Source organism: Aythya marila (genome assembly GCF_965140915.1).
Source record: "Aythya marila genome assembly, chromosome: 3".
NCBI lineage: Eukaryota > Metazoa > Chordata > Aves > Anseriformes > Anatidae > Aythya > Aythya marila.
Genome location: NC_139044.1, coordinates 96,486,549 through 96,507,829, shown reverse-complemented (window position 1 = coordinate 96,507,829; position 21,281 = coordinate 96,486,549). Strand labels below are relative to the sequence as shown.

The window sequence follows — 21,281 nt, the reverse complement described above, 5'->3', positions numbered from 1 at the left end:
AATGTCACCGCTGAGCTTTCTTTTCTCCAGGCTGAACAGTCCCAGCTTTCTCAGCCTTTCCTCATACAAGAGGTGCTGCAGCCCTCTGAACAACTTCCTTGCTCTCCTCTGGACCCGTTCTAACAAATCAACATTATTCTTGTGTGGCAGACGCCTGACCTGGATGCAGGACTCCAAGTGGGAACTCACAAGGGCAGAGCAGAGGGGGTCAATCACCTCCCTCAACCTGCTGGCCTCTGTTGATGCAGCCCAGGATGCTGTTGGCCTTCTGGGCTGTAAGTGTGCACTGCTGGCTTATGTCAATATTTTTATCCACCAGAACCCCCAAGTCCTTTTCTGCAGGGCTGCTCTCCATAAGTTCTCCCAGTCTGTCCTTGTCTTTGGGATCGCCCCAACCCAGGTGCAGCGCCTTGCACTTGAACTTGTTGAACCTCATTAGGTACACATAGACCCACTTCTCAAGCCTGTCCAGATCCCTCTGGATGGCATCCCTTCCTTCTGTTGCATCAACTGCACCACTCAGCTTGGTGTCTTCTGCAATCTTGCTTAGGGTACAATCAATCCCATTCTCTATATTGTTGATAAAGATATTAAACAGCACTGATCCCAAGATAGACTCCTGAGGCACACTGCTCGTCACCAGCCTCCACCTGGACATCACTGACCACACTGGCTAGAGCCCTCAAGTCAATTCTTTATCCACTCAATGGTCTACCCTTCAAATCAATTTCTCTCCGATTTGGAGATCAAGATGTCATGTGGGACCGTGTCAAAGTCTGTACAGAAGTCCAGGTAGTTGGCATTGGTTGGTTTTCCCTTGTTGACTGATGCAGTCACTCCATCATAGAAGGCCACCAAATTGGTCAGGCATGATTTGTTCTTGGTGAAGCTGTGCTGGCTGTCTCATATCACCTCATTGTCTTGCATGTGCTTTGACATTGCTTCCAGGACAATCTGTTCGATGGTCTTCCCTCACAGAGGTGAGGCTCACCAGTCTGGAGTTCCCCAGGTCCTTCTTTTTAAAAATGAGAGTGATGTTTCTCTTTTTTCAGTCACCAGGGACTTCACCTGACTGGTCTGACTTTTCAAGTATGATGGAGAAAGGCTTGGCAACTACATCAGCCGGTTCCCTCAGGACTCTGAGATGCATGTTGTGAAAGAGGCCTCTGGAGGACATTTAATCTAGAGACACCTACTCCAAGCAAGTTTAATTAGGACAGTGAGCTCAGAACCTTGTTCAGCTAAGCACTGGATGCCTCCCCGGATTTCATAAACTCTCTTGAAAACTTTCTCTAGTGTTTGACCATCTTCACACATTATATATATGTATATATATATAAATTAAATAATCCTGTATCTAATAGGAATTTCCCATGCCCCAGCTTGTGTCCATTGCCTCTACTGTTGTTGCTGTGCACCTCTGAGAAGAATCCAGCTTTCTCTTCTCTGCACCCTCCTCTTTAGTAGATGTAGGTTGCAACAGTATCTTTGAGATTCTGTTGAGGCTGAGCAAACCCAGCTCTCTTAGCCACTTGTTGTATGTCACATACTCGCCTTCCTGACCTGCTGAACTCACTCGTATCTATAGTTAATGGACTGAGAATTCACTTCCAGTGTGAGTTCATTCTATTTTGCATTAAACATTTAAGTTAAGAGGTTACATCTTTCTAGAGATGCTTGTTTCTCTCCACTAATAGCAGAGTGATTCTAGATGCTGCCTATTGCTATTTGTTCAGCTAAGTATTTGATTTGGAGGAATTCAGAAAAAGAGGTATGCTCTGTACCCTTTATGTAATGAGGAGAGTGCTAAAACAGAGGAGGAAAACTGATGCATATTTTTACAGATATTAAAGTAAAATACTCTTCAAAATAACAGTAAATGTATGCAGGTTTCACTAAGATGAATACACACAGACATCCCACAACATCTTGAGAAATAACTAGATTTTAGTATCCCATTTTTACCCAGTCTTCTTCCAGCTGAAGTTTCTCTCCTCAACACATCAAGCATTAATTAAGGCCTAGATAAAACTTGCATTTGTTTTAATAAAACAACAGACCTTCAGAGAGGAGTGGCATATTATATTTTTGTAGCTTACAGTTTCCCTTGCAGCAGCTGTACATGCCAAGTTGAATCACAATATATAGAACAGATAACAGTAAACATCTGCTGGATGTTTCTATAATATTTTATCCTATGTATTGAAAAGCTTATTTCAGTTTATTATTTTTAAAATACATTTAAGTATTGTCCAGTCGGTAAGGAAATCATGACTTTGCATACAACTGATTCTCTTAACATTGGAGTTGTTTATGAGTTCTCAAACTCCTTTGAGGGTAAATTGAGAAAAATCCAAAGAAGGTTAGTCAGAAGTAGAATGATTTTTTAAATGATTCTTCCCCTGTCCATTATGCCCTTGATTTGAACAGGAACAATAAGCTTGATTAACCTGCTCCGGAGTTGCAGAGACCTTTCACAATTTCTTCTAATTCCTATAAAGTTTTCCTTTCCATTCCTTCTTAGGTCTGGTTGTCCATTCCCTGCTGAGTAATTTATAAATCTCTGCTTGAGCTGAAGGTTCCATCTCCTTGCTTTGACTCTCTTCTTTGCAACACCTTGAAGTCTTGTTTTTTTTTTTTTTTTTCCCCAAGAGGGAAAGAAAAACCTTCATCTAGGACAGATGAATAGACAGGAGTCTATTTGACCTCATCTTCTTTTTTTAATGAATACAAACATAGTCTGAAAACAAACAAAGCAAGGAGACAACATACATCCCTGTCTCAGACAATGAAGTTGCCATGTTTTCCAAGCCTTTTAACAACCTTTATATAGTGGGAAAACAAACAATTTTCTCTGTTCCCTCTTCTATACTCTCCAGAGAGTTCTGCCTTTTCATACACAGACAAGATTATTAGGTTCTAAAATCCCTTTTTAAAATGAATTAATTTAAAAGAAGAAATGAAAGCATAAAACAATCAAGAGCTGCAGTAGACCGGAACTATTTTGACAAAGACTCAACACATTCAGAACTACAGAGAGAATGAATATCTGCAGCTGCATGTTCTGTACCTATAAATATCTTCTTAATCACAAATACAATTAAACATGCCTACCTGAAGTCAGAGCCCACCCTTTTCCCATTCTCAGGAATTCCAGGATCAGGACATGTATCAGATGCAACTGCATCTCCACCTTGGGTCACTGCAAAATAAAGGTAAAAAAAAAAAATAATTAGTCATGGATAATTGACGAGATGACTCGTCAATTTTCCCATACATTAACATATATGGCCAGAATCTAACCATATGCATATTAATATTTATTTTTCTTGAAACAATATGAATTTTGACAAAAAAATAAGCCTCATTAAATTGAGTTCTTGGATGTACTGTTTATTTTCTTTAGTTATGATTAAAAAAAATCAAACATTTTTCTTCTGGGGGAAAATAAATGATTGATTTCCCATAGTCAGTCATCATTTTATGTATGCCCTAGTATTCATGACTTCTCTCAGACAGGAAGAACAACATTCACAAAGTCACCTCCTGAAATATTCACAGCATGGCATTGTGAGACTACAGTTTGAGAAAATTATATCTCCCTTAAGCTTCTGTCCATAATACTTGAAACATACAAAAGCTAAGATCCCAACTGTAATGCTGTAATGCATATTTTTATGATATAGTTCATCTAAGAAAACATACAGAAAACCCCAAAGAGTGATGTATTTGTAACCAGGTGAATATCTGTATATGAAATCGAGCTTTAAAATTTCTTTTTTTTGTGCTTTCAGTTAAAAAAGAAATGAGAAGATGGCCTACACTCTTCCATTCCTTTTGTCCATTCTGGATTGTCAGGCATTTAATTTAATATCAGTTATGTAGTCCTCTCAAAACTCAAAATGAATTGAGCATTCAATTTTCACTTTTTAATTCTGAATTTGTAAAAAAGTGCTTAAGGAATATGTGTAATTAAAAGTAATTAGTCATAAAGAAAAAAAGTAAGGGAGCACAAGGCTTAATGCATACACTTTCTTTCTACACATATGTGTGTATATGCATAGGAAGACACACTTCTCCACAAAAGTATGGAGCTACTTGAAATTTGTGGATCTCATTTTCATCTTAAAAAATTTTGGGAAAACCATTAATAACAAGGTAGAATGTTCTTCCTGAATAATAATAATAATAATAACAACAACAACAACAACAACAATAATAGTTGGTTGTAATATTTTAGCTGCACAAAATAAATTACAGAAGCCTGAGTGGATTACAGATGACAGCATTATGAGTGAAAGGTGAGCAGAGATCAGATGTAAAAAGTGGTTGGTTTTCCTACACAGTGATGTAATTTCAAATTGAATAGTGTCAGAAAGAATGGTGACAAGCAGGATATATACAGTCAAATGGTAAGAGGTATAAATCTTCAGCAGCATCAGAGACGATTAATTTATATGAAAACCAGTGTTTTACAAGAGACCCAAAGATAAAAAAAAAACAAAAAACCCTGCACTGCAGCACTACAAAAAATTAATTCAGGAACTAAGGACAAAGCTCTTTGAAGTACCAAAATGCTTGATTTGAACATTTTGAAGAAGATAGCTTCTTCTTATAATAGAGAAACTGCAACAATTACAGTATATTTTAAGATTAGTTATTTTTCTTTTCTGTTTTGGCATATAGAATGTTTTAAAAATATACAAAAGGAAAGGAACCACCTAATTTTTGCATTATTTTTTAACTCTACTTATTGTATATTGTCTGTCCAGAAATATTTCTTTTTATAAGTTAATTAGCAATATACGCTACATAATAATAATAATAATAATAATAAACCTGAAAAATAAATAAAGTTTGAGTAAAAATCCAGTCCAGCTTGACAAAAAAAAAACCAAACAACTACAAGTCACCATCCTGAAAACACTTCAAACCAAGAGCCCAGTCCTGCTAGTTTCACTTGGATTAATAAAGATTTGTGTGTGTTTGTGAATAAGGGCTTTCATGACAAGTTTCTAGTACCTGGTAAACATGCATTTTAATCCGAGAGTTTAACTTTGTAGTTTCTCAGGAAGTGTCAGCATTGAAACGCTTTTATAGTAAAAAAATAATAATTTTGCTAAATAAACAGCCTGCTTGTGTTCCTTAAAATAAATAAACTGCCTACTAGCAATTCTTCCGTTTTTCAGTAAAAAATAAACACGCAAAAAAATAAACATTTATTGCTTTGGGCACAGAAATGTAGCTTTGTTACTGAGAGTGGGGTTCAATTTTGACTACTTAATCACCAAAAAAATGAAAATAAGGAATTTGACAGAAACAGTTATTCAACATACCAAGTTCACTAAAACTGAAACAACTTATAACCACTGTAGTACCAGGTAGAGAGCACTGCATTTCCTATGATGTTTTAAGTGGAAACGCATTGCAGTGAATCTTTTGCAAACATATATACAAAATGCATAAGTATTTTGTTTTGGACACCAGGAAATGTTGACTGAAACCTTACTTATACTACTGAATGAAATGATCTCCCCAGATGGAAGCTCGTCTTTGCAAAATTTTCCTCTCAGACACTACTTTCCCCTGTCAACACATTCTCACATCAGTATCAGGCTGCCATTTACCCAGAGAAATACTGCCTCTTGAAATGGAGCAGGTATCATCTGTCTGGAACTCAGCACATCTTCCTGGATGTCTACAGTCCTTGCTAAACATTGCTTGAGTTTTACCTTCTACTTTCCCCAATGAACTGTCAAGTGTTTTTTTAACAGATGGTGGTTGTATGACATGCTGTCAAAACAAAATAAATCCAATTCCCTGTAAAACAAGCCTGTCTGTTTTTATCTTTCCATGTGGGGAAAAAAGAATAAATTTCACAAATTAATGAAACCATTTATTAATTTTAGATATAAATCAAAGACACCAGGGACTTTAGTGCATATATGTATATATAAATATATAATTTTACATGTCAATACGCTTAAAACCTTTACCTGCCAGTATTTTTTAATTTACTTAAAATATCTTTTAGCATTCAGACTAAGAGCAGATGAAAAGATGCCTAAACAAATCCCTGTCAGAAACTTTTATCTTGTGTCAATCCTGTCTGATTTTTCCTTTATCCACAGCAGTGGAGCATTATCCACTGCTACTGAGATCTATAACATGTGGGACAAGAAAGTATCATCTGTGATTTGAGTATCTCTGTTCCTGAATATGTTTAATCCTTGCAGTCTCTTTCTAAAGGCCTTAGACATTTGCTTCAATTCATCCAGTCACTTGCCCAAACTTTCATAATACCTTTAAAGAAAAATGCTTCTGTGTGCCCTTGAAAGACCTGTTTGTGCTCTCTCAAAATGATCTTGTATAAGGTTACATTTACCCAGGGCTTTATAGTGTTTCATACTTTTTGCATCTTTCTTCTGATTTCACAGAAATGGAGAATCACAGAACGGTTGAGGTTGGATGCGACCTCTGGAGGTCATCACATCCAACCCTTCTGCTCAAGCAAGTACACCTAAAGCCACTTGCCCAGGACCACATCCAGGCAGTTTCTGAAGATCTTCAAGGAGGGAGACTACAACCTCTCTGGACAACCTGTGCTAGTGCTCAGTCATCTGCAGGGTAACGTATTTTCTGATGTTGGAACCTCTTGTCTTTAAGTTTGTGCCCATTGCCTCTTGTCCAGTCACTGGGAACCACTGAAAGGAACCTGGATTCATCCCCTTTACACTTTTCCTTCAAGTATTTATATACACTGATAAATCTCTCAAGTCTTCTCTACTCCAGGCTGAAGACTTCCAGATCTCTCAGTCTTTCCTCATGGGAGAGATGCTTCAGTGCCCTCAGGCTCTTTGTTGGACTCTCTCCATTACATCCATGTCTCCCTTGTAGTGGAAGCATGGAACCTAGAACTGGACACAGTGCTCCAGGTGTGGCCTCACCAGTGCTGATCAGAGGAAAAGGATCACCTCTCTTGACTTTTTAGCAACACTTTGCATAATGTAGCCAAGCATACAATTAGCCTTCTTTGTGGCAAAGGCCCATTGCTGTCTCATGTTCATATGGTGTCTAGCAGGACCCCCACATCCATTTCTACAAGGCTGCTCTCCAGCCAGTCAGCCCCTGGAATGCATAAGGCTGTTCTTCCCCAGCTGCAGGACTTTGCACTTCCCCTTGTTGAACTCTGTGAAGTTCCTGTTTACTTTTTCACATCAAACATAAATTACTTCTCTTTACTTTCAAAGCTCAGTCAGAGACTACCTCAATTTTAACTATCATCTCAATTTTTCATTTTAGAATTTTCAAATTTAAAAACAAGGAAGGTATGAAAGAAAGTGGAAGTAATTTTTCTATGTAAAGATTTAAAAATTTAGAAATTAATATAAATTATGTAGTAACTTTGGCACAACCATGCACTCATTAGTAGTGTTTATCTTAAAATACTAGCAATATTTCTAAATATTGTGAACATAAACTGAACATTTTTAAGCCTGTATTTAATGACAAAGAAATTTAGGACACCAAATTGTTTTAAATCACACACCTACATGTATTTTCTAACTCTTAATATCAGCCTTTTATTCCTTGAAGATCTTCAAAAGCTCTGCTTTTGAGACATCTGCCTCAGGCATCAATGCTTGAGCAGGAGTGTTGGATGTGATAACCTCCAGAGGTATTCTTAAAACATTCTCAGTATAGCCTTTCTGTTTACAAAAAAATAAGTTTAGATGTATATAATGCAGGCAAATATCAAAGTAACATATTGCTTTACATAGATGATTCCTCACACTTTATCCTAATTGCACACAGTTCTTCAAGGCACCATCAGCTAGAGAAAACACTGTATATTCCATGACACTAACATCAGAAAAAGTATTTGAAGTCACAGGGTAGGGAGAACAGAGAGGAAAGATTCTAGTCAGGTTTATTTATTTATTTGTTTATTTTTGAAATAGTAGCTACGGTAGAGTATAACAGAACTCTGTCTTTTTCTTCTTTTAACAGAGAGTTTGAGAACATCAGAGATGCTTCAACCACCAGACATGTCTTTGGTATAGAGACAGAGCATTCTCAGTGGACAAATTTTGACTCTGGAACTTCATATTATACGGCAAAACTAAGAATTTGGAGGCCTTTCTGCAGAAATATTGGAAGAGAAGTGAGTTCATTAACGTAATGGACAGTTTTTCAGACTATATACAACTTCTATGATTAAGACTTGATTTGGTTTATCAAATTTCCATTTTATAACAAGACCTATTCTTTCTTTTACTGAGAACAAATCAACCTGATTTCTTCCATTTTTTTTTTCAGATAGTGTCATGTGGACTATAGTTTTGACAGTTTTGGAAGTTGTATATTGTTTTACTTGGTACATAACCTAGTAAAACTAGAACTCCTGTAAGATGTTTCACATGTTCTGATTCTTACACAACAGTTCAGAAGAATGACTGGTAGTAACTGTAATCAGAAATCAGACTTTAAAAAGTCTTGATCATGACGTAAACAAATAGCAGACACATTAATATCCTTATTTAACTCAGCATTTGGGAAGTTTTTAACCTTAATCAGACAGTAGTATTAAGCGGGAAAAAGGGATGGTGCAACACACATTTCACGCAGCAATACAAGCAACACAAGATCTCCCATGTTACAGTATCAGTCCTACTCCAGATCAGCTGCCCTGCTTTAGATGCATTTGGAATCTCAATTTACATTAATGATCTACTCATGTTCACATAAATCATGTGATACATACTTTGAAGGGCTAGACTTTGCAGCAAAAAAAAAAAAAGAAAAATAAATATGTATAGATGAATTATACCACATATATTTCTTCAGTACCCATTGGTAACAAATAGTTGGTATCCATATTTCAAGCTGCAACACCTCAATTTTAATAGGTTTTGGCAGTCTCTTTGGTCCTTTGGTCATTTACACATTCTCCTAGTGATCTAGTGATATTTTTTTTTTTAAAAAAAAGGAAAAAAAAAAAACAACATAAACCCAGGCGCATATATTCATTCAATAATATGTTCTGAATGCTTTTCAAATTAAACCAAAAAATTACCAGAATCACCTACAAGACAGCCTTGTCAAATCCTGCCTGGAGGTTAAAGAAAATAAAAGACCCCAAAATGCACTGTGGAAAGATATTATAAGAAATGGCAGTGTTTCTAGTGCAGACTGACAAGTTGGTAAACTGAACAAGACTTTACAATGAATGAGTACTTTATCTCTCTATTATGATGCAAATAAAATCTGACATGTAAATAGCAGCCTCTTTCCAGCCAAGAAATCACACATAAGTGCAATGACACTGTATCAGTCAAACAGGATAAGATCTGCACTAATTAATGAGACATCTTTATTATTTGTAAGTTCTATACATTTACATTTATTTACATTTATTTACATTTTAATTCTGAAGTTTGATTCAAATATATATATAAATATTAAATAATTCTAGATATAATTTTGGTCATTAAATGATTTTGCTTCAAAAGCAAACCCAAAACATTTCAATTATTCTTTATGAAATGCACTTGAAGTTACTTGTTATGTATAACAATGAAAACCATCATTGCTAGAAAAGAAAAATAAATCCATATACTTAATTTTCTTGACATGACAATATGTGGAGTAAAAGTAAAAAAGATTATTATTGTATAAAATTCTGGAATATGCTGGAGATTTCTTTTTTATTTATTTAAAAATTTTGAATTAATGGACGAAAAGGAAGATTTTAGGATACAAAAGCTTCAATTAGCAAGTTTATTCATAGAATTTACTGAATGAAAGTTTCCACAATAAGTATTGCTATGCTTGAAAATATTGCTTTATGCTTGAAAATATCAGTTATTCCTATCCTGAGGATAATTTCAAGCTTTCAAATTTTTTGAGTTATGCAAATAAAAATGAAAGAACGAATGTGGGAAAATTTTTAATGGTCAGGCTGTCTATACATCAGAAGGTTTTTTTTTTTGTTTGTTTGCAAATACATTTTTTGGGGAGATTTCCAATGTGTTGCACCTACTAGCAGTGGTTGATTACTGACAACCAGACAGAAAGAAGAGAAGGAAGTGATAAGCAAGGGAGAACAGGCAATTAAAGTTTTGTAGTTCAACAGTTAAACTAGTTTCAGGAAGCTAGTTCAAAGTCTTTGTCATGAAATACTGAGTATCCTTTGCTAATTGCATACACCAGATTTTCACAGAATCACAGAATCACAGAATTTCTAGGTTGGAAGAGACCTCAAGATCATCGAGTCCAACCCCTGACATAACACTAATAGTCCCCACTAAACCATATCCCTAATCTAAACACCTTTTAAAGAGTTCCAGGGATGGTGACTCCACCACTTCCCTGGGCAGCCTGTTCCAATGCCTCACAACCCTTTCAGTAAAGAAGTTCTTCCTAACATCCAACCTAAAACTCCCCTGGCTCAACTTTAGCCCATTCCCCCTCGTCCCGTTGCCAGGCACATGGGAGAATAGACCAACCCCCACCTCGCTACAGCCTCCTGTAAGGTACCTGCAGAGTGCGATAAAGTCACCCCTGAGCCTCCTTTTCTCCAGGCTGAACAATCCCAGCTCCCTCAGCCACTCCTCGTAGGACTTGTTCTCCAGGCCCCTCACCAGCTTCGTCACCCTTCTCTGGACTCGCTCAAGCACCTCGATGTCCTTCTTGTAGCGAGGGGCCCAAAACTGAACACAGTACTCGAGGTGCAGCCTCACCAGAGCCGAGTACAGGGGGACGATCACCTCCCTAGCCCTGCTGGCTACACTGTTTCTTATGCAAGCCAGGATGCTGTTGGCCTTCTTGGCCACCTGAGCACGTGTTGAATTCATCAGATCCAAGGAACCGACAATTGAGTTTGCCTGAAACAGACCAACTATGGTCCATAGCATGCTTCCAACTTCCTTCAACTGAAGGTACACACGCAAGCTACTATTGCCAACAAGTACTGTTAACTCAAGTGCAATAAATAACTCCAAAATGCTGCAATTTTCAGATAATTAAAATTCACTCCCCAATGATAAAATACAGTTCCAGCCCATGGAATGTACAAGTTAGCATTTTGTTTGCTATTATTAAGGAATTTAAACCATAAACTATAGTAAGAATACCTTAAGACTGCAAAATCTATCACTTACTAAGACTTGCTAAACTGAAGCTCTCCATACCTGAGAATGTACAATCATTTTTGTTGTTTAATTTATGATTTATAAAAGTTATCAATTTCAAAACATTGCCCCTTCATTAATCCTGTTGGTAAATAATGATCTAAATCACGTTTTCACGTTGCTCAAAGTCACAAAGGGAAGACAGACAAAAACCGTTCTCACATCACCGCCTAACAACTGTATTGTGCTATATTTGTGGCTTGCTTAGAGTAAAACTGTTCAGGGCTCACCTATAGTCATAAAGCCTCGCAAGTTCTTATAACATAAAAGAGTTTTCATACAAAGATACTAGAAACTCTCTAGTGACTAGTTTTCAAACTGGACTTCAGAATCCAGTATTATTTCATGACTTGCTGCAGGTGATGATATTTTTGCACCTTTTCCAAAACCCAGAATTTGGCAGAAAAGTACTTCTTTCCAATCATGAGGAAGTATTTTACTGTATCACCATTATATAATACTCAAACAAAGGGAAATGGAAAATCCTGACTTCAGTGAAGTCAGATAGAGAGTGTAAGACTAGTAATGATGAGAAGGAAGGATTTAATCTGATCAGCAAAATATACATTTTTTTTTTTTTAATAAACACATTACCATTTATTTTGCATGCCACGTGACATGAAGGAGAAACAACAATTTTATATGCAAATGAAACAGCCATTACATATTTGTCTTTTGCAGACCACACACTGAGCTATGAGTAAGGTTTAAACACATAGCTCAAAGAAACAAGAGTTGCTTTTTCCAGTGCTACTTCATTCAAAATGTAAGAAATTTGGTAATTTACTGTGAAACAACAATGCTGATGAGGAGTCAGTAGTAAAGAACCATTTTATGGGATATCCAGAAGCATTCTTTTCAAAAGAAATAAACCCAACCTGTTGTTTTGTCTCAGTGGCATAGAAGTTGGGAAAATTCCATTTTTCACCAGTGTCAGGTTATAAAGTTACCCTACAAAGCTATTTACTTGTAAATATACTGCCACTTTATAACATAGTTTATTGATTCACAAGGCAGTCTATCTCTTTTATTTTAAAATAGCTATCTAGCATGTTACTGAATACTGCCATTTCTGCAGTAATCCTGAAATGACTATAAATTTTAATTTTAGATATCAGTAAGCTTTAAAATGACTGCGTTTAAATAATTTTTCACTTCCTTCATTACTATTTAATATAATTATACATTTAATGTATTTTACATGTACATATAGATGTATAACATTGATTTTTCAATCAATGTGCTACCTGCTATTTAGTGTGGCAACTGTTATTAAAGTTTTGGTTGGCTTTTCAGGGTGAAATGTCTAGCTCTGTGTAACAAGTTTAAGAGGTCACAAAATAGTTATGGGCATACTGCACTGATAATTTAACTTTTCTATATAACATTTAGGATTTTGCATTCAACTGATATAACCTGGTCCAGCGTCCGAGGTTTGCTGAATTTAACAAATATAATTTGACTTTGAGAAAGAGTTTAAAATTGTAAAATAACTGCTAACTACTGGGTAGCCTACTGGGGTGGAGCTGTTTTAGAGTTTAAGATAACTTGATACATAGCAGTGCAGTTCCTTGGCCTTCCTCTGAGTTTTCTGTGACCTTGTGCAAGCTATTTAGGACACCATCTAATGTGAAACCTAGATAGAACATTAAAGCTTGTGACCAAAACTAGTCCTGAAGTTAAGCTGTTCTCTAAAGCTGGAGGCACTTAAATTATGAGTGGTCCTCACTTTCTTCCCTTAAGTTTCACCTGCTTAATAGCTGTAGTTTTGACAGGACTAAGCACTGTACCATCTCCTTCTCTCTAGATGAGCTCAGAATGCATCTACACATCTATGATGTCACCAAGAAGACTGAATTTCTCACAAAATAGGGAACAGACCAGCTGATAATGATTTTCTTTAAAGGTGCAGCTGAGTAGTTAGAGGCGTGTTTTCTGTAAAATGCCCAGGTCATAAATCTACTAATACAGTGGTGTGGTTAGCTCTCTCCCCTTATCTCTTGTTGAATTTAATATGTATGAGTACAAAAAAAAAAAAAAAAAAAAAAAAAAAAAAGCTACTTGGGTCAGATGAAAAAAAAAAAAAAGTCCGTAAGTATGACAAAGATACTCAGGCAGTGAAAGACATGAATTCCAAACATTGTGGTGAGCAATTGTTTTCAGATATAACGTTAATAATTCATATATAGAAGCTTTTCTTTTCAGGTCTCTCTGAGGGCAAAAATATTCTGATACACAGGAAAAAAAAAATCAGAGAAGATCTGATTTTCTGGTATATAAACAGGTTTAATAGGTATGAACACTATGAAATTCATATAATGTGTGGACAAGCATGCTTACTGTGACAGCAGAAGAGAATTCTAGTCTCTATCTTAAACGGCATAATCATTAAAATTTCAGTCTTTCCACTGATTATGTTTATGGAAGAAATTGAATAAAGACAGTATAAGATCTGTCTTATTTCCTGACTCAGAAAAAAAAAATAATCATACTAAAATCATAAAGGGGGTCAGGAACAGACTGAATCTATTAATAGGATATATATCCTGGTTCAAGTTGAAAAGGAAGAGATGGTGGCTTTCCAAAGTCATGACGTTTAACAGAACCAAGCCATTAATTTTGATGGTGTGATTTCTGTGCTTACTTCAACTAAATAGATTTTTTTTTTTTTTTTAATACAATACACATTTTATTTGGTTATAAAGTAAATAATTGTGTGAATATACCAAAATTAAGTTTTGGTGGTGGTGGTGGTGGTGGAGGTGGTTTATTTGTTTATTTGTTTTGTTTTGTTTTGTTTTGTTTTACATATATTAACACTGTTTGGTAGTGCTTGTGACTGAAGTTCACTGCAGAGATACCTATATTTAACTGGCAAGAATAAATATCATAGGATCATAGAAACACAGAATAGCTTGGGTTGGGTTGGAACTAGACCACCTAGTTCCAACCTCTGCAATAGGCAGGGATGCCACCCACTAGACCAAGTTGCCCAGGGCCTTGTCCAACCTGGCCTTGAACACCTTTCAGGGATGGGGCATCCACTGCTTCTCTGGGCAACCTGTGCCAGTGCCTCACCAACTTCTGAGGGAAGAATTTCCTCCTAACCTCTAATCTAATTCTCCCTTCTTTTAGTTTAAAGTCATTCTGCCTTGTCCCATGTCTGCCTCAGGAAAAAGTTGCTCTACATCTTTTCAATAAGCCCACTTTACATATTGAAAAGCTGCAATGAGTTCACTCCTGAGCCTTTTCTTCTCCAGATTCAACAGCCCCAGCTCTCTCAGCCTTTCTTCACAGGAGATAAATATAATTTGATAAATATCAAATATCTAGCTACAATAAGGGATGCACAACACTCTCAAGAAATAAATTCAGTATATTCCAACTAAACTTCGCATTACTAAAGTTAAAGTTCTTATGGTTAAACCTGCAAGCAATCTGTCTGTGGATATACCAGAAGCTAGATAAGAATTACAGTTCCCAAGAACTCCAAGTTTAATATTTAACATGCAGCCACAGTAGATGACTCCTCCAATGGTCATTTTGATCATTTAGATCCCCAAGTAATGTTGTGTTTAAAGTGACATTTCAATAGCTAAATCCAAAAGTGAGTCATGACCATTTACTTTTGTGAGCATCTGAAATTCAAGTAACACTTTTTTTTACACTATTTTGTGCAAAATACATCTGTTCAGAATAGAAACTATTCCTTATGCTTATCTGCCTATTCTATTAAAATAAAGCAATGATCTTTGCTTCCTATTGGGTACCCTGTTCCAAGAGGGACTTCAGCATTGTGAATCCTTAGCACAACAAAGCACTTTCTGACAACTTAGTATGAAATGCCCTAGCTCAGGGATAGGATTCATGGCATATATATTTTTATAGTAGTTACATTCCCATATGCACTTTTCAAGCTCCTACTCAGCAAAAAATGATGATAACATTGTGTGCAGGCATCAGAAAATATATGGAAATTTGTAATAAGAAGGACCATACCAGAAATCTCAGCACCATTTTTTCTCATAAACATATGTTTTAAGCACTTTTTTTCAAAAGTTGGTTGAAAAAAATGTATGCAATTGTTTCCATTCCTCACTTGAAAGTATCCAGTAGCTATTAAAACTACCTAAATTGACATTTAAATACCATGAATCTGCAGGGTGGATGTTTTATGACACTAATTCAAAAGACAGAATTTTGCCTTTCAAGTGGAAGTGCAAGAACTAGAATAGCAGCAGTACGTAATTTGTACTGATGTTTTACACAGAGTAGCTCAGAGTATACTTGAAGTAAGACTATAATGCCTTGTGGCCTAAATTGTCTATAAATGCTGTAATTAGGGGCAGTATTCCAAAAGAGAAAAACACTGTATCATGGATAAGTGAACAATCTCAGAGCAGAACATTTCTCCAAATAAAATATGTTCCATTTTTTTTCTCTAATTCTGTAAAGTCTCAGTTTCAAGTTATAGAGTAATGAAGTAAAAAAACATCAAAATAAGTGTTTTTCTTTTGCACATAATGATGTGCAGCTGTATACAATATCTCATACTCTGGTTATCTTTAAAACATACAGCACAAACATTTAAAACACTATTTCAGCTTGGCTCTTTTTCCCCCTTCATTGAGATTAGCAGGCTGGATGTCAGCTGCAACATGTTATGCTTTGACTGTTCCCTCCAAATCTTCTTGTTATGACAATAACAAATAATAAAAATAAAAAAAAAAAAAATCTAAGTCATTTATCACAATTTTCCATGGCATCTATGTGTCAGATACACTCTTCTTCCTGAATATGTAACCTCAATCATTCTTGTGGGTCTGTTAATTCAGGTGAAATGCCAAACTGATAATTCATAATTCTTTTTCCTCCTTCTAACACAGAGCTGGTGACTTATTCATGTCAACCTGTTAATTCTTGAGGGAAAGAGGCAAAGAGGTTATACTGGCTTCTTAAATACATTCTGGTCCTCAAAGTGTTACTGAGCTGAGACAAGCTTTGAATAAGCAATGGTTTCACCCATTAATCACCCTTTAAAAATCACCATGCATTTCTAACAGCTGCTTACATAGGTGAAATGCTCAACCATTAGATAAAACTGAGATTTTATTGATTAGAGTATTTCCCAACTGAAGTCAAAGATATAGCTGTTTGCACCCACTAGTGAAGGTATAGTGTTAAGATGATCTGTTGTTTCATGGCTCAATTCATATATTCTGTCATGTAATATGAGGGTATTAGTAATTCAACCAGGAATTCAGTTAACTTTTGATAAATTTTAAATAGTCCTTCTTGAAAATCTGTGTTAGATTGTCTACAGTCTTCCATCCTGATGGAAGAATGTCCCTTGTATGATTAAACCAGTCCAGGATACATTTTATCAGTGTCCTATTTCTAGCTAATATCAGAGCATTTCAGCTCTATGTCTGTGTAAAATGGAGCTCATGGTAATTAATTGACAGAAATGATCAAATACTGTGCATGAGCCTTTTGAAGCTAGCTCAGCATGAAAATGTACTCAAAAGTCATTATACTTTTCCCTAGATAACTTGAAACAGATATTCTGTAATCTTGTTGCCACTCCCAGAGTTTCTTAAAAATGAGAATTTCATTTTGAGATCAGTTTAGAGATGAATGCTTGCTCCTCTTTCTAAGGCTGACAAGTCCCATTTCACCCATGACAGCCTCCAGCTGTTAAATAGAAACATGAATCAAATGTGGACTACTGATGTGAAAACCCAATTCCATTGCTTTGACAAAGAAACAAGTGAGATCTAGTTAGGTTGTGATTGTAGCAATCATATTATATTACTGTGTTAGGATTTTCAGGACAGTGGCCCCCACACTGATAAGCAAAAATACATGAAACAGAGCAATGCTATCTGACACTGATGTAAATAAAAATGTCAGCCAGGCAAACTAACAACTGCACTAATTAAACTGAGCCATACGAAGCAACATACTACAACATTTCAGATCTCTGTGACAATGCATTTCAATTCTTCTGAACAAAAATGCAGTTACTTATCAGAGAGATACAATAAGCATTGTGCACAGAGGCAGATTTTATGCCCTGCATGTCTTTATTCACTTTGTAAAAAAGATGAATGTTATTCTACTGGAAATATTCACTATGAGAATTGTCCTTGAAATATGAGGAACCACTATAACTGGGTTTTATGCCTTTATCTGCATTGTCCCATATCTGGGAATGAGGAAGGCTGGGCAGATGGGCAGAGACCAGCAGTTCCAGCAGTACAGCTTTCTTGGCCACATCAGTGGCAGTAGTAGGAGCAGTAGCCATCAGGTGCAGAGTGGCTGATGCTTCTGAAAGGACTCAGACAGCCTAATGGATGGGCTTAGCAGATCACTCCATGATTGTTCTGTATAGTCTTTATGGACCCCTGTCAATTGATAAAAGCAGAAAACAATTCACAAAGTTTATTTAACCAAAGTAGAACACCAGATAACCACAACTCTTCATAAATTGCCTTCCTCTTTTCCCAATAACAGGTTTTTGATCTTTGTTATTGCTATTTTTATTTTTTCCCCTTGCAGAAAAGTGAAGGAATGCTGTTCATGATATATCCCATACACATTAATGCCTTGAAAACCTGGAGTGGTGGGTAACTAGCAGAAGAGTAGCTGCAAATATGCAGGAGCAACAGTTCAAGTTACCTCATGCATATGATCAGATTACACCCAGATGTCTCCAAGGATCATTGGGAAGGAAGCACCCTCTGTCTCTTTCTTGCCTCAGAATGGCTAGATTCTGTATTTCACCTCAAAATGCACTGGACTGCCCTACTACCAGATCCTTTACTGTTTTCTCCCAGATTGGTTTTCTGTTCATCATGAAATGTGGAGTTTGTTTGCCATTTTAAGGATATACCACCCAAGGGGAAAACTCTCCTGTTAAAAATGGTAGTTTTTATCATGTAAAATCAGTACATGTATGGTAGTCATGGTAATACTCGCGTTTGTCTGTTCTGAGTGTGTGAGTTAAGAATTGCATTGGGTGTCCATGGCACCATGGCAAGGCGCTGGTAGCAGGGGGCTGCAGGGCGCCTGTGAGGAGAGACCATGGCTGCCCCATGTTGGACACAGCCAGTTCCGGGGGGTGGAGGGAAAGCAGACAAAATGGTGGCACCTCTGGGTATTGAGTTAGAGAGACAATTCTGCTAGAGACAGAGGAGAATGGGGAGAAGGTGCTTCAGGCGCTGGAGCATAGATTCCCCTGTAGCCCATGTAGGAGACCACAGAACACAGAGGAGCAGGCTTATTCTGATGGACTGCACCTGTATGAAGAATCCGTGGTGAAGTGGATGAACAGGAGGAGAGGGCAGCAGCAGCAGAGAGAAGCCATGTACTGACCATACCTCCCCCATATGCCCTCACTGTGCTGCTGAAGCAAGGCAGGTAGAGAGAGGTGGGAGTGAATTTATTTTAATTGGCAATAAGTTGAACTAATTTTACCAAAGAATGCTTTGCCCTTGATGGTAATTGGTAAGTGTCTTACCTGTCTTTTATCTAAACCAACCAGGTTTCTCATATTTTCTCCCCCAGTCCCACTGAGGAAGGGAAGTGAGTGAGCAGCTGTATGGGAATTTGGTCCCTTGTTGGTTAACCCGCCACAACAACTAAAGTTCTTACACAACGCTGATGTCTTGATTCCTCATTACAAAAAAAAAAAAAAAAAAAAAAAAGAATTTGCATTGCAGTACTTTAGGTTTCAATGCTCTGTTCTGCACTTAAGGTAAAACATTAAAGTGAAATTATATAAGTAGGATTTTTATGGGTTACTTTGTAGGTATTTGGGTCTAGGAACTCCAATTGATTTTAATTGTGGTTTGAGAAATAATTAGCAAAATTGAAATATAATTTATACTTGAATAAAGTTCTGAAAAGTCAAAAAAAAAAAAAATTCCTTTCCCCTCTGCATTGATCATGTTGAAATTTTTCCTCCCTGCCTATAAGGGAGGGCTTAGTCTTTTGAAAATACACCCATTTTCCACATCTGTAGTCTTTATTCTTTTCTGAGTTAATACTGATGAAAGTCACACTAGGAAAAATTATGTTATGAATGAATGTGTAACCAATTACATTTCTGCATGCCTACCTATAAAATTTGTAATTTTATTCAGTCCTAATCTCAATTCCAGTCCACTTTCTTTGTATGGTCTCTCCAAGCTTCACAGAGAAATTCTGTATGCAGTAATGGTATAAAATTTATGAACCACTTTCTCCTACTTTAGTAGAAGAGTCCAGGAATTTCTGATTCTCAGAGCCCTTTTTCGTCCTTTTGCTCCCACTGCTACAATACACTCAGATAAGAGATATTCCAGAGCTTTTTCTTTCACTTTGCTTAGACTCTGAGCAAATTATAAAACTTGTCGGAAATTCTAGGAATCAAAGTCTAGTTGAGCACTTACATTGTGTAAGCTAAAACCAATAAAAGCTATCAAAACCTCATTGCAGTGCTAACTGCTAGTTCTGCTTTCTGGGTTTATCTAGCTGAACTGAGATGACAATGCTTTCTGCATGAGGAAAAAGAGAAAGAGAAGAATTGTTCTAGAATATAGTTCTACTCACAATTTATTTTTCTCAGTTAAATGTTGCAATATAGAATATACAACAGCACATTACCTGGCTGTATAACTTTATTGACAAACTCTGTTACAACCAGTTCTGATGACAGAGATTGCTAGTTTGGCAGCAGCAACAGGGTTTGTGGTCTGTAATTTTGCTTATGTTCTATTCATGATGTAGAAACATTAATATCTTTTTGATGCAGTGGTTTTCTTTCATAGGAGAAGTTTTGAACAACTACATTTTCTAAGATCACAAACATTAATTTTTTAGACCATAATTTTCTTTAAATTATTCTTCTGATATTTTTGTCCTGAGACAACTCAATAGTCTATGCCAAAACAAATAAACAAAAGCTGTTTTTAATGTGTCAGTTAGATTCATACTTTTAGGTGAAATATTATTCCAACATTATACATTTATTTAGACAAAAAAAGAAAAGTCAAATCAGAAACTATTTTAGGTGAGTGGTAAATGCTATTTGACAACAAAACAACAAAAAATGATTTTAGCAGTTAAGTGCAAAATTATGAAACAGATATCCAAAATAATGAAGTGCATTGAGAACTTTGTTGAATAAACCTCATGGAGGAGGAGGCATCAAGATCAAATTGCTGCCTGAAGTGGTTGAGAAACTCTTCCTGCTAGTTAGTAATCATTTTTATTATAATATCTTGTCCTGTCAGCAAGGAAAACATCAATATACTGTTCATTACCATACAAATGCATATTTATATTGGTAATTGACATGAAAAATCACTGTTTTCAAAATCTAGACATCTGAAATTGAATCTTAAAGTTTGGTTTTGAAGTTTTAAATGATGTGAGTATTTCAGAGGTTTATGAATGCAAAAACAGAGCTATGTATTCATATTTTAATATCTTGTCCATTAGGCCTTTTGGACTCTTAAAAAAAAAAAAAAATAGAAGGAATAATATTTTCTAAAATAAAGGATTGTCAGTTACTGACAATCAGATTGACCTTATCCAGAGTCACAGAAGAGGAACAAAATGGTCATTGGTTGACATCTACACCAAACCTTGATATAATACCATTTGCTTTTGAAGATACTGGAAACAGCTTTTAAGCTACCATGTGAGAACTCTTACATCTGCACAAACTCAGACTCTTCAACACATTAGTACTTAAATATGGAAGGAGGAAATGGGTTTAGAAAGAACAAGCAATATCTATGTGATTGTTATGTTCTAGAAAGCTGTTTAAATCTGTTTTCTGATTCTCATTTTCCTACCCCAACCAGGCAAGGCAAGAGTGTCTCATGCTGTGTAGGACTTTATATTCAGGAGGTAGCAATAAAGTAGCATACAAAGCGTAAAAAACAAATGTCTTATGCTGAGTATGAATATAGAATCACAGAATCATAGAATATCCCGAGTTGGAAGGGACCCACAAGGATCATTGAGTCAAACTCCTGGGTCTGTACGGGACCACCTGAATATCAGACCACATGTCTGAAACATTGTCCAAATGCTTCT

The 21,281-nt window shown here is 36.2% G+C and overlaps 1 protein-coding gene across 1 annotated transcript in view; it reads right to left on the bottom strand.

Moving 5' to 3' along the window:
• The window catches only part of CSMD1 (CUB and Sushi multiple domains 1), a 1,184,580-nt gene that overhangs the window by 380,449 nt on the left and 782,850 nt on the right, over window positions 1-21,281 (bottom strand). The window contains exon 8 of the mRNA XM_082756691.1: window positions 3,115-3,202. Coding sequence (XP_082612817.1) covers window positions 3,115-3,202 — 88 coding nt within the window. The remainder of the gene's footprint in view (window positions 1-3,114; window positions 3,203-21,281) is intronic.